Genomic DNA, 14,090 nt, shown 5'->3' with positions numbered 1-14,090 from the left:
TACATGTTTTTCCAAAATAAAGTTGGAAAATATGTTTTGAAAACGTATGTCCAAACACATTTTTATTTTCAAATCAAACTTCACCCAAATCAGATTTTTCAAAACAAATTTGGAATTTATGGCCAAACGCTAGCTAAGAGTATAGTAAACAAAAATTTGAACCTCTTTAACAATAATATAATGAACTTTAGGCTAGTGTCATGAAGTTAGGTGTAGAGTGAAGAAGTTCAGGCGGATAGGCCAGTGTCATGAAGTTTGAGTTTTGAACTTGGCAGTTTAGCAATGTAGCTAAACTTTAAATACACTATAAGATGTGGCTAGGTTTTAAATACAATCATTTAAAAAGTGGCTACCTGATGTCATTTCTACCTATCTATTGTACCCTAACCCAACGCTCTGAAGCCCAAGTGCTCCCCCATCATCTCTGCCGGAAAATTGAAGAAATTTCATCATCTCCTCTTGTCGGAGCTCTCCCTCATTTTGCTCAAAAGTATAAGTTTTATCTGTTTACAGCTCTATTTTTTGCTCCTTTTTCACAATTTGTTTGTTTCTAATGTTGCATTTGATTGGTTGAAAATTCCCTTTAAGACCTTAAGTTAAAATAAGTGCTACTATTTTATTTTTTTTAGATTTTCATTTTTCTAATTGAAAGTTCTCTTTTAGCATTTGATTTCAATGTGTTTCAGATCTTTCAGGAATTTTAATTATTAGACCATTTGGTTGATCTTGAATTTGCTGCAAAATAATCAACTTTGTTGCTTCCTTTTTTGGCCTTTAGTTATCATTGGATGTCTTGCTACAATGAAAAGTTTTACAAAATTGTCGTAACCGATTAAGAATAGAACACAATGGGTATTTAAGTGGAGAATGGTAGAGCGGCGGATCCATTATCCTCGGTTTTGAAGCCTGTGGTTGGTCATAAGGGTTCGCCCCAGACGGATGTCTCGGTCATAAAAAAAGAACAAAATATAGAACACAATGGAAACAAATGAAAAATGTTGTACCAACTAGTTGGGGTCAAAGTAATTATCTTCAGCAGGACAAGTGTGAGATTTAGGCAACCTAAGTTTCTGCTTAAGATGGATTATTTGGTCTTGGAACTAATATGAGACTGAAGGATACTTGATTGACTCTTAATGGTTCATAGAGAGTTTGTCCATGGACTAGTTTACAGTAATCATAATTACTATATATGAAATTCTAAAGGAATGCAGGGGCTACAGGAAACAACCTCTCTACCTGCATAAGGTAGGAGTAAGACTGTGCACAAACTACCCTTCCCAGACCCCTATTTGTGCGATTACACTGGGGTTTTTTGTTGTTGTTGTTGTTGTCTAAAGGAACGGAAAAGGAAGGGGGGGGGGGTGTTCACACTTAAACATCATATGCTTGTGTGGATAGCTACTGAAAGGGTGTATTGCACGATGAAGCTTTGCGACTATGCCATTCTTGGCGACGGTGATTGCCGACGAGAAGGTGACGGCTACTTATCAAGGGCGGGATATGGAGGAAGAGGAAGGGTTATTGTGCTGATGGATGGCACAAGGGTGCAGCAGTGGGGTTTAAGGTTATGGCAAGGGCGTGGGAATAAAAGGGGAATGATCATAATCTAAGGGATACTAGTTGCTTTTTCTGTTCTCCGTTTCTGCTAGATCTAAGTTGCTTTTACTAATATTAATTGCTTTATTACTGGAAAAATACAACTGTAAATTAGAAGCTTATATTTAGTCCGCATCTTGTTTGCATTGTTGCTGCATTCTGATCTCTTCCTCTTCCGTAGTTGCAGTCACATGTTCACGAATACCCAAAGGCAAGAAGAACACAGTGGAAAATATGGAACTCCGAGGGTAGAATACCTTCAGGTAAGTCCTCCTTACTCGATATATTTGATCGCTTGACGACATTAGGTAAGAAAGAAAACTGAAACTGCTCAACTGCAGAACTTCATATGCTGATATTAAGAAAACATAACTTGTACTTGAAATTCCTGTATAAGCAGAAAACTTGTTCGCATAATTCACTAATCAATTCTTTCATTCTTGATTCAGGAATTGGTAACTCAATTTAAGAATGCATCTTCTGAAGGTATGCTTAGAGTTTTATTCAACTGCAGAACTTCATATGCTGATATTAAGAAAACATAACTTGTACTTGAAATTCCTGTATAAGCAGAAAACTTGTTCGCATAATTCACTAATCAATTCTTTCATTCTTGATTCAGGAATTGGTAACTCAATTTAAGAATGCATCTTCTGAAGGTATGCTTAGAGTTTTATTCAACTGCTTCATTCTGTGTCTACAACATTGGATTGTTGTAATGAGACAAAATGTTTTATCAGAATATCATATTGACCTTTTTGTTGAGTCAATTTCAATTCTTTGATCATGGAGTTCGTAGGTGTTTTCCAGATTACAATAATGTTAATATAAAAATAAAAACATGGTAAACAAGCATTAATACTTTCAAGTCATAAGAAAGTTGTGTTCGTATTTGTGATTCCGGGGTGACTTATTGTGGAGTTGAGTTTTTCATGCGAGGTGTTGAGTGAAAGAGCAACTATTTACACTAACCAGAAGATAGCTGTTAGTTGTGACAACACGACTAAATCTGTCTCTGAAAAAAGAAAAAGAAAAAAAATCGAAGGGATAATGTCACTCCTCTTTTTTTACACTACCCGAGGGTATACAAGGGAGTTTTTCCAATTTAAGTGACATTATTCGAAATGGGATTATTTATTTATTTTTATTCAGAGTCGCCACTTGGGATGGTTTGTTTTCTGGTGTCCCAAGTCACCGGTTTATTTTAAAATCCCAAATCGAGGAATTTCGATTTTCCTTTTGAAGTCTGCGAACCAGAAATTCTAAGTAAGGAATTCTGTTAACCCGAAGGAAGGTGTTAGGCACCCCCGGATTTCTTGGTTCTAGCACGGTCGCTTAAACTATTACAACTGGCTTATTATTTGATTTTAATACATGTTTTAGCCTATGGTATACTTTTAACTTGTTAGCCGCTTTTAAATTATTTTTAGGAAGATTCAACGTTATTTAAAACACGTCTTTGAACCACGCCACATGAAATGCACCCGCAGTCCGCGACATATTTTATTTAACGTTGTTGAAATTTGGATTTGAGTCACATGAAATGCACACCCGAGTTTAGGAAGGTAATTTTTAAAATAACGCGCCTAAAGCAACTACGCGTTTTAACTACGCTATTTAGTATTGTTTAAATCATGTTTAGACTATTTTTATGTTGATTAACTGCTTTAAGAGTTGAGTTGGGTTGAACTGGCTGGCCTTGTCTTCACGAGAGGCGCCATCACGACCGGATTCGGGGTTAGGGACGTGACATGGAGTTAGTACAAGCTTCAACAATTTGGCTCAGTATTTCTTAGATAAACATGTCTAGTACTTGTACTGGTGGGAGGTCACAGGTATCCGGTAGAATACTCGAGTGTTTTGCGTAAGCTGGCCCGCACACCACCCGGGAAAGAAAAAGGAAGTCCTATGTACATCATCAAATTCCAAAACCACCTTTGTTTGTTCCTTGACTCTTGAGTGGCTTCCTATCTTGAAATATAACAATTTACTAAGTATATATGTGATGGGTATAATTTATTCATATATTTTTATATGTTAAATATTAAAGATTTTAAATAAAACATGAATAAATATACCATACTCTCCCATATTTTCTAACATACTTCGCAGGAGGAAGAGCGTATGAAAATTAAAGAAAAGAAGCAAAAAAGAGTGAGAATTGAGTAGTCAACTGAGAATGAAGAAGCAAATATTGCACCATAGTTGCGACAATGGCAATTTGAAATCATGAAGCAAATTACATAATTGCAACTAGCAAACTATAGTTGAAAGTATGGTTCTTCCTCTGCAGAATGAAACTCAATTGGCAAAGTCATAGCTATACTTACAATTTCCATAGTTGCAACTATGGAGAACCTTAGGCAAGAAAACTCTATAAATAGAGTGTGATCAAGTGAGATTTTATTATCCTTTAGAGAAATACATGTAGAAAGTGAGATTTTATTATAATATATTATCAAGTGAATTCAACGATTCCCAACTCTTTTTTAAATTATAAATCTTTCGAAAGTTGTTTAATTTTGTTAAGTATTTAACAAGTTTTAATTCCACAAAGTTTTCATCAATCCGATCCTCTCAAATAGTAGCTAAAATATTATAAGTCTGTAGAATAGATTTTCCAATCTTTGTGGGACGATATCATAAACTATACTAGAATTTAACAAAGCACGAGCAGGAAATTCCTATACACATTGGCCTCGTCAATATGTCAAAGTTTTTAATCGGAAAAAATTTATGGATAGTAAGTTGACGTAATTCTAGAAAACTAACACAGTTACTCCTGCACTGCATATGATAAATTTGCGAAAATTGTTGCTACAGATATAAAATTCATGTATCATATGTATTATTGTGAATAATCAGTGTATAATTCATGTATACCGGCTAGAAAAAGTAAACATTAAATCTAGCGGGCAATTTTCGTTGAAATCTTGGATGAGTAGAATAAATGTTGATCTCGCCAAAAATCTGAATGTGGTAATCTCAAAATTAAAACGACAAATATTTACAGGATTTATCACAAAGTTTAACCAATTTGTTCCACATAAATTAGATAAATCATGTTTAAGAAGTACTTGATGAAACTGGAAAAAACGAAATCTTCATATTTTTTTTTGTCTTTGCATCTGTGATCTGCCTATGTGCCTGAAAGAACAAAAGTACCTAAATCTCCAATGTTTAAATGAAGATATTAGTTTTGTGCATTTAAGAGTGTGATCTAGTGATCAATATAATGCGTTAAAAATCATACATACCAATTTCAAATTGCAATGAAGATTAAAAAAAATACTAAAAAATACTCATTCAATCCTTGGTGAAAAAAGTTATTCAGTAAACAGGTACCTCATGAAATCAATAGCGTAGCAACACTATGCCAAGGGTAGTCTTATTTTTTTTTTTGGGGTAGAATGCCAAGAGTAGTCAAGTGAATAGCCTTCGCTAAAATACTATACTGTGGATACAGATCAATTTAATTTATATGATTATATATTACCTTTTGAATACCTTTAATATTGTTGAGTGAGATATGTTTAAATCTTCATGTAAATGTTTGCTCCTTTTGTTTGCCAAAACTAAATGGAGATCGTCGTATGTGTAAAAACAAATAACTAATCTTAGAAGTTGTTTTTAAATTTAAAATTGTTTCTGAATAAATTTTATAATTTCAAAGTCAAGCTTTTAAAAATTTCTTCAATAAAAGCTCTCTATATACTACTCCACAATCCTCTCGACTCTCTCTTTCTTTTGGTTTTATGCTTACTTTTATTATTAATTTTTTTTAATCCTTTTTTATACTTTTATTATTAATTTTTGTTTATTTTATCCTTTTTTATATTAGTTTTGATTTATAAAATTATAATTCTATTACAAAGTATTTTTATTATTTAGCTAATATAGCGTAATTTTCTTAAAATTTGAACTCTCTTGATAAAATTCCTGACTACGTCATTATATGAAATTAATTGAGGTAGGAACAAACTGATTCGGATATGCAATAAAAATATTAATTCTCGGCCAAACTTGATGCAGGTTTTGCTTTTTGTTAATGTCGACCCTTCATGTTTTCACAGTATTCACTTATCACAAGGAACTTCACAATTTTTTTCCCCAGCTCACAAGTGAAACATTCAGCATTTGACAAAGACAAAGTGTCCATGACGAAAAATAATTGGAGAATAAAAAAAAATCCCCACAAAAACTACTACGGGTAGGAAATATAATTAGTTTATGGGTAGAAAAAACAAATGGGTAGACAAGGATAAATAGAATTATATTTCCTAAACAAATGGGTGAATATCTGTTATTATTGAAAGCTGTTGTTCATGGTTCTGGGTTTCTAAAGTTGTTCTATGTCGAAGCATTGCCGAACTTCTGTTGTTGTATTGCTAGGATTGTTAGCTGAGCTACATCCTTCACTGATTCGCCTTTATTTGGCCATTTTGATTCCATTCGCGAATACTAGGTACACACCTCTAAGTTTGTGAACAGCCAGATTATTATCATGTTTAGCATCTCCATATTAATGTTAATCGTGTATTTGTCTGGAGGGGTAATCTCTGACAGTGATTGTTATTGTAGAATTTTCAAATATGGTCGTTGATGTAATAAATTAGCTCCTGAAATGTGAGCTCTATTTGGTTTCGATTTGATTTTATCTTTCAAAATAGTTGAGTCTCGCTAGTTTGCTTGTTTGTTAACGGAAGGTCTATATGTCTTGCTTTGTTTTGGAATATATTTGAAGAAATTGATCCTTAGTTCTAATTCTTAAATGATTTGAATACTTTAATATCTCTAGAATATTTTTTGGCAGTGGTTGGTTACTTGGATTTCATACGAACTGTTATTCATAAATATGTCACGGGTTTCGATCTCGAGAGATAAGAATTACATTTGACATTAAAATAAGAGTTAGAACTAATAGAAGAGGAAGAGAGTATGTACAAAAAATGCATTTATTCTGCGACGCTCGATAACTTTAGTATATACTTAAATAAGCTATCCCACCTCTCCATAATTAATTTACTTTATTTCTTCCACATTTTCCATAACTCAAGGCTTTACAATAATCCCAAACTTAGGAAATGAACAACCATGAATATGATAGCATGCTTTAGGCGCGTTCTTAATTAATCAAATTATCATGATTATGTATACGTTCGCGTGACATAATTATGATTTCAAAATAAATTAAGGTACGCGTTCGCGCGACTTTGGACAAACAATCTTAATAATAATAAAGTGTTATTAATCGTGTACACATACGCGTGACATGATTTTTGGCATAATAAACCAAACGGGATCACATACACGTGATCTGTTTCAAAAATATAAATCCATAAACGCCATAATTAAAAGCGGTAAAAGGTAAAATATACATAGATTCTAAAAATGCGTAATTAATAATTAATTAAGTCAAGTGTGATTAAAGCGACCGTGCTAAAATTACGAAATTCAGGAATGCCTAATACCTTCTTCCGGATATACAGAATTCCTTACTCGGTCTTCTGTGTTTCGCGGACTATAAACAGAGTCAATTTCCTCGATTTGGGATTTTAAAACAAATTGATAACCTGGGACACCATAATAATTATTCCAAGTGGCGACTCTAAATTAAATAAATAATCTCATATGTCACTTTAATTGGAAAAACTCCCTATTCCTCGAAAAAAAGAGGTGTGACAGCTCTGGCGACTCTGCTGGGGAACGAACCTAGAATCTCTAGTTCAGGGTTTAGAATTCGAGCTTGTGATGTGATCTATACTTTGCTTTACTGATTGTATGATATTACTGTGTTTGTGGGCTTAATATGCTAAATGTCACTTATTTACCGCTTTGATATTATTTGAACTGTATAAACTGTCTTATTACACCTCTCTTCCGAGTCTTCTGAATTTATGGTGCACACGTGCACGTGACTCACGTTTCTATTAGAGGTCATACCAATTAGAACGAGACTGGATCAGTAACTAGGTCAGGTAGACTTTCGTGCTCCCGGTACGTTACTCTCATCTCGACTCGAGCTGTCCGCTTGAGTAAGCTGGTTCAGGATTTAAACCTAGAATAACAGAGCTTCATGTCAGATCCCTATTAGGAACATTTGTTTGCATCACGTGTATTTAACTTTGGAGACTCAACACAGGGATTGAGTTCGTCTAGGAAATGTATACCCCAAATTACAAGACCATCATGATGTATCTTACGTGCTACTTGTGCATTTTGTTTGATCTGGTTTGCATATTGATCGGTTTCTATAATAGGGACAAAAAAAAATTAAAAAATGAAAAAATCAGGAGTGAGAGGTAGGAGAGAGAAAATTCATCCGGTTTCCAAAATTCCAATATTTGAAAACTCCCGAAACTCGGCCGAATTTTTAAAAAAGAAAAGAATGGTCATTTCAAAATGAGCCAAACTTTTCAAGTGTCATGTTTCCCCTGATTTGTCAAAATGGCCGAACTACGCGGATTTGTATCTCACCTAATGTGAGATACGTAGGCAAACCTCATCATGGTAGATGAATACGTTGGCAAACTTCTCAAAATAAGCTAATTTTTGAAGCTTGGCCAAACAGGCTATACCTTTTATATGCTTCTTCTTCTTATTCTCCTCCATTTTTTTCCTTCTTAGTAACTTCAACCTTCTTTTAGAAGATTCTTTGTAATATCTGCATGATAATTTTTGCTTCATCATTGAATCACCCGAGAATATTGTCTACATATAGATATTAATTAGTGCAATAGGTTGTAAGCTTATACAAAGGGAACAAACCACATTAGGTAAATGAATTCGTACTAAAAAGGTCAATTTCTTAAATTTAAAATTATAAAGGAGCATGATGTATAAATAGCATAATATTTTGTCACAAACGACAACAACAATAACAATAGAGCAAAATTTTTTTGAACCTCTTCAACAATAATAAAACGAACTTCAGCCTAGTGTCATGAAGTTAGCTATAGAGTGAAGAACTTCAGGCGGATAGGCTAGTGTCATGAAAGTTTGAGTTGTGACAATTCGAACTATTTGAACTTCGCAGTTCAGCAATGTGGCTAAACGTTAAATACATTATAAGTTGTGACTAGGTTTTAAATAGAACCATTAAAGTGGCTATCTGATGTCATTTCTACCTATCTACTGTATTCGTAAAAATAGCACGGACTAGCTAGTTTTCGGACTGGTCATTCAAAAATAGCCAGCATTTGCAAAGTCATTGAAAAAGAGCAACTATTTTACTGCAACACGAAAAGTTCCAGCATAATATACTGGAAATCAGTGCATTTGTATATGAACTTCCAGCATATAATGTTGGAACTCTAACACACGGAAAGTTCCAGTATAATATATTGGAGTTCCAGTATACTTATGCTGGAACTCCAGTATATTATACTGGAGTATATTTTTGGATTTTGAATAGTGTTTTCGTTCAGATTTATCTTTACATGAAAATGGCTAAATTTCGATTACTTTTGAAACTATGACTATTTTTGAATGACCACTTGTAAATATGACTATTTTTTAGTTTCTCCCACTGTATTTAGGGATGGCAGTGGGTCAGGGTAGGGCAGAGCAGGGCAGGGTGAAAGCTTTTATGGGGCAGGGCAATGTCTTCAATCATTTTTAAAAAAAATGTTAATATGGCAGGGCAGAGATGGGTCATTGAGAGGGATGACAATGGGGTAGGGTAGAGCAAGGTAGAGCAGGGCGATACTTAAATGGGGCGGGGCGGGGCAGGGCGGGTCTGCATTCATTTTTTTTAAAATGTTAATGGGGCAGGGCAGGGATGGGTCACTGAGATGAAGTTCGCATAGCTAGCTGTAGGTTAGCGAAATGAGATTCGTGTTTGTGACGGAGCAACTAACATCGACTTTAAGCAGGCATTTACGCCCTTAACTTGTGTCCAACTCAGTGGAAACTGGAAACCAATACTTAAAAAAATAAAAAACGTGAAATATTGATAACAGCTTATCGGGAAAAGTATAGACAATTGTTGCATTTCAGTGATAAAAAATTAATTTACTCTTGAAGTAATCTGAGATAATATAGATAAGCAAAGAGTTTAATATCACAATGAAAATGATGTTAACAATAACAATATAAAATAATGTTTTTATTAGGAGTGAATGCATAATTTGTTTTTCTAAGTTATGTACTAAATAATTAAAATTTTGAAGCTTTTCTTTTAATAATAGTGAAAGTCAAACTAAAACATTCAAATGCAGATTCTTATTTTCATAATTGTGCATTTTTCATTATTGACAAGTGGGTTAGGGAGGCGGAGGCTTATGGTTTTCAAATTATTATGTGAAAAATTAGCAAGAACAAGGTGGAAGATGTTCTAAGACAACTCCAGCAGGAATTCCAAAAATTTGAAACAGAAAATTCCAGATTTTGACTTTCATAAAATCATAATTTTATATAATTTTCAGGCATTAAAAGCAAAAATATATAGAGGTCAGAGAAGTAGAAAATACTATCAAACTAAAAATAAAGAGAAAAAATAAGGAAAAACGGAAAAACGGGGCAGGGTTGGCAGGGCGGGGCGAGGCAGGGCAAAAAATTGTGAAGATGGTAAACGGGGCAGGGCAGGGCGGGTCAAGATCTTAGCGGGTCAAAGCTTGCCCTGCCCCGCCCAACCCATTTGACATCCCTAACTGTATTCTAGCCCAGCATCCTGAAGCCCAATTGATCTCCCCGTCATCTCTTCCAGAAAACTAAAGAAATTTTCTCTTCCGGAAAACTGAAGAAACTTTTCCATAACTTCCATAACTTCCCTCCAAGACAAGAGGGGTTGCTCTGATGGTAAGCAACCCCCACTTCCAACCGAGAGGTTGTGAGTTTGAGTCTCCCCAAGAGCAAGGTGGGAAGTTCTTGGAGGGAAGGATGCCGGGGGTCTATTTGGAAACAGTCTCTCTACCCTAGGGTAGGGGTAATGTTTGCGTACACACTACCCTCCCCAGACCCCACTAAGTGGGATTATACTAGGTTGTTGTTGTTGTAACTTTCATCATCTCCTAATCGTCGGAGCTTTCTCGCATTTTGCTCAAAAGTATTATCATCCACTTTGAATTCCTACGGTACATTTTTAAATTAGAATGGTAATTCACCTCAATTAAAAAGAAATCTGTTGTATATGGATAAACAGAAGAGTGCTATTTACTATTTTGCTTATACAATAACAACAACAACAACAACCCGGTATAATCCCACAAGTGGGGTCTGGGGAGGGTAATATATACGCAGACCTTACCCCTACCCCGAGGGGCAGAGAGGCTGTTTCCAAGAGACCCTCGGCTCAACACAGCGACAAGAGACGATATATTAGTACTATTAATAGACTCATAATAAAATTACATAAAATAACATAACATAACAGAAAATAAAAATAACAGCAATATAAAAAATATAGGAAGTACGAAAAAGATGGAAGATATAAAAGATGGAAGTACTATTTTGCCTATCTAATATCTAATTATGTTGTTTGATTGATTGAGAATCCTCCTTTCGTACCTTGAGTTAAAATAAGTGTTACTCATACTATTTTTTTTACTAGATTCTCATTTTTTAAATTTAAAGTCCCCTTCTAGCATTTGGTTTCAATTATTTCAAATCTTTGAGGAATTTTAGTTATTAGATTGAATTTGCTGCAAAGTATCAACTTGTTACTTCCATTTTGGCATTTAGTTATCATTGGATGTCCTGCTACAATCAAAGGCTTTATTAACTTGTCATAACTGATTAAGAATAGAACAACAATAACAACAACAATAACAACAACAACAAAAAATTCAGTATAATCCTATAAATGGGGTTTGGTAGTGTGTACACAGACCTTACCCCTACCTTGTGAAGCCGTGAAGGTAGAGCGGCTATTTCCGATAGACCCGACAGTTAAGAATAGAACACAATTGATATTTATGTGGAGAATGGTAGAGAGACGAATCCATTATCCTCAAGTTTTGAAGACTGTTGTTGGTTATAAGGGTTCGCCCCAGACATATGTATTGGTCTAAAAAAAAGTATAGAACACAATATAAACAAATGAAAAATATTGTACCAACTAGTTGTGATTAAAGTAGTTATCTTCAGTAGGAAAAAAATGTGATAATTAGACAAATCTTAGTTTCTGCTTAAGATGGATTGTTTGGTCTTGGAATTAATTTGAGATTGAGGGATAGTTGATTGATTATTAATGGTTTATTGACAGTTTGTCCATGGACTAGTTTACAATTATCATAATTACAATATATAAAATTCTAAAGGACCGGGGGAGGGGAGGGGGTTAAAAGGAGGAGGAGGAGGAATGTTGAGCTGGATGAAACGAGGGTGGCAAGGGTGGGGGAAGAAAAAGGGAATGATCGGAATCTAAGTGATACTAGTTGTTTTTTCTGTTTTCCGTTTCTGCTAGATCTAAGTTGCTTTTACTAATATTAATTGCTTTATTACTGGAAAAATACAACTGTAAGTTAAAAATCTTATCTTCTGTGCACATCCTGTTTACATTGTTGCTGCAGTCTGATCTCTTCCTCTTCCATAGTTGCAGTCACATGTTCACTAATAGCCAAAGGCAAGAAGAACGCACTGGAAAATATGGAACTCCGAGGGTGGAATACCTTCAGGTTAGACCTCCTTAGTCGATATATTTGATCGCCTGACATTATGTAAGAAAGAAGACCAGAACTGCTCAACTACAGAACTTCATATGCTGATATTAAGAAAACATTACTTTTACATGAAATTCCTGTATAAGCAGAAAACTTGTTTGCATATTTCACTAATCAATTCTTTCATTCTTGTTTCAGGAATTGGTAACTCAGTTTCAGAAGGCATCTTCTGAAGGTATGCTTAGAATTTTATTCAACTGCTTCGTTCTGTGTATACAATGTTGGATTGCTGTAATGAGACAAAATATTATATCAGAATATCATATTGACCAATTTGTTGAGTTAATTTTAATTCTGTAATCAGGGAGTTTGTAGGTGTATTCCAGATTAGAACAATGTCAATATTAAGATATGAACAAGATAAACAAGCATTAATACTTTCAAGTCACAAGAAAGTTGTGTTCATATTTGTGATTTTGGGGTGACTTATTGTGGAGTTTAGTTTTTCATGGGAGATGTTGAGTGAAAGAGCAACTGGTTACATTGACCGGAAGATATCAGTTAGCTGTGGCAAAATGACTACATCTGTCCCTTAAAAAAAATCAAAGGGACAACTGCCTAATTACGTAGACGTCTGTCCTCTCATTAGCATGAGGCTAACACTCCGAGCATAGTCAATAATGCTAACTGATAGAGCCTGTTAGTTCTGATATTTTGGTTGCTGTTAAGTGGGAGGGTAATTTCATGTTTCCCAAGATTAAGCCAATATAGAAGTTGCTTCCAATTTTAGTTTTTTGTTAAAACTAACAAAAAAAAAGTGATTTCCTTCTTTCTGGAGTATTTCATACGGTTTTCTTTGTTTTGAAGTATTTTTCCAAAAAAATCAAAAAATCAAAAAATGAATCCAAAAAACAAAATATTTTTTCCTTCTTTAAAAGTATTTCATTCGTAAATGTCAAAAAAAAATTAAAAATTGAAGTCCAAAATATTTTGCTTTTTTTTAGAAGTACTTTTTGTAAATAAATAAAAATAATTCAAAACATTTTCTTAAAAGTCTTTCTTTCGAAATTAAGAGGCAACATCCAAAATCCAAAAATAATTTCTTTTTTCTTTAGAAAAAGAGAAAACAAATAAAAATTCAAACAAAAATATTTTCTGTTACTTTTAAAATTCCCAAAGTTCAAATCAAAAGCAAAGGAATTTTTAGAAGTCTTTCTTTCAAAAATAAAAATAAAATCAAAATCAAAAATTCAAAAGAAAATATCTTTCCTTTCTTCTTTTAAAAGCATTTCTTTCGAAAATTCCAAAAAAATAATAACAACAAAACAAAAAATTCAAAAAAATATGTTTTCCTTTTTCTTAAAGCTTTCATGGTCTGAGTTTTATAAAAGTAAACAAACAAAAGAGAGTTAGTTTATTTACTCTATTACCAATCTTCCCGAACTACGCAAGATCTGATTCATACGGGGTCATGATACGTAGGCAATCCCCATCGGATTCGATCATAGCCATAAAAGTAACTGAGTGAAAAATAAACTGGAAAAAAGGAAAAGAAAAATTGAGTGAAAAAAAGAGAGTGACAAAAATAAAAGAGTGAAAAAAAAAGCGACAAAAGCGAAATGAAAATAAAAAGAGCGACAAAAACGAAATGAAAACAAAACAAAAGTGATTAAGAGAGGCGGAAATAAAAGAAAAAAGGTACATACTGAAAGGGCTAAGGCCACGATGAAACATGCAACCGTTCAAACACATGGTAGAAACGTTTAACTGTTAGGTGCATTGCATCCCAACGTGCGATTTCCTATATTTTAAATGTCTCAAAACTAACAAGGTTGTTCGATGTGCAAAAAGTCAGGTTTTGGTGGTTGATTTTGTTGGTAATCTAGCCTC

General features: G+C 34.0%; 2 protein-coding genes across 8 annotated transcripts in view; both read left to right on the top strand.

The window, feature by feature from the left end:
• The first annotated feature begins 278 nt into the window (after positions 1-278).
• On the top strand, positions 279-12,590 carry LOC104212385 (uncharacterized). 7 transcript variants are annotated; one of them, XR_707338.2, is made up of 6 exons: positions 295-490; positions 1,781-1,862; positions 2,049-2,085; positions 2,222-2,258; positions 12,134-12,215; positions 12,399-12,590. XR_707338.2 is itself a non-coding variant. In XM_009761618.2 (5 exons), the coding sequence occupies exons 1-4, from the start codon at positions 312-314 to the stop codon at positions 2,239-2,241; spliced, it is 318 nt and encodes a 105-aa protein (XP_009759920.1). In that variant the 5' UTR covers positions 295-311; the 3' UTR covers positions 2,242-2,258; positions 6,065-6,246. The 7 variants fall into 7 exon arrangements, 6 of the variants coding, with proteins under 6 accessions (XP_070008824.1, XP_009759920.1, XP_009759921.1 ...); XM_009761618.2 differs by lacking the exons at positions 12,134-12,215; positions 12,399-12,590 and adding an exon at positions 6,065-6,246; XM_009761619.2 differs by lacking the exons at positions 12,134-12,215; positions 12,399-12,590 and adding an exon at positions 5,992-6,246.
• The window catches only part of LOC104222135 (uncharacterized), a 56,495-nt gene continuing 51,638 nt past the window's right edge, over positions 9,234-14,090 (top strand). Inside the window, exons 1-3 of the mRNA XM_070152479.1 lie at positions 9,234-9,275; positions 12,111-12,215; positions 12,399-12,435. Coding sequence (XP_070008580.1) covers positions 9,234-9,275; positions 12,111-12,215; positions 12,399-12,435 — 184 coding nt within the window. The remainder of the gene's footprint in view (positions 9,276-12,110; positions 12,216-12,398; positions 12,436-14,090) is intronic.

Source organism: Nicotiana sylvestris, chromosome 7, assembly GCF_000393655.2.
Source record: "Nicotiana sylvestris chromosome 7, ASM39365v2, whole genome shotgun sequence".
Classification (NCBI taxonomy): Eukaryota; Viridiplantae; Streptophyta; class Magnoliopsida; order Solanales; family Solanaceae; genus Nicotiana; species Nicotiana sylvestris.
This window is presented reverse-complemented; position numbering and strand designations above follow the sequence as displayed.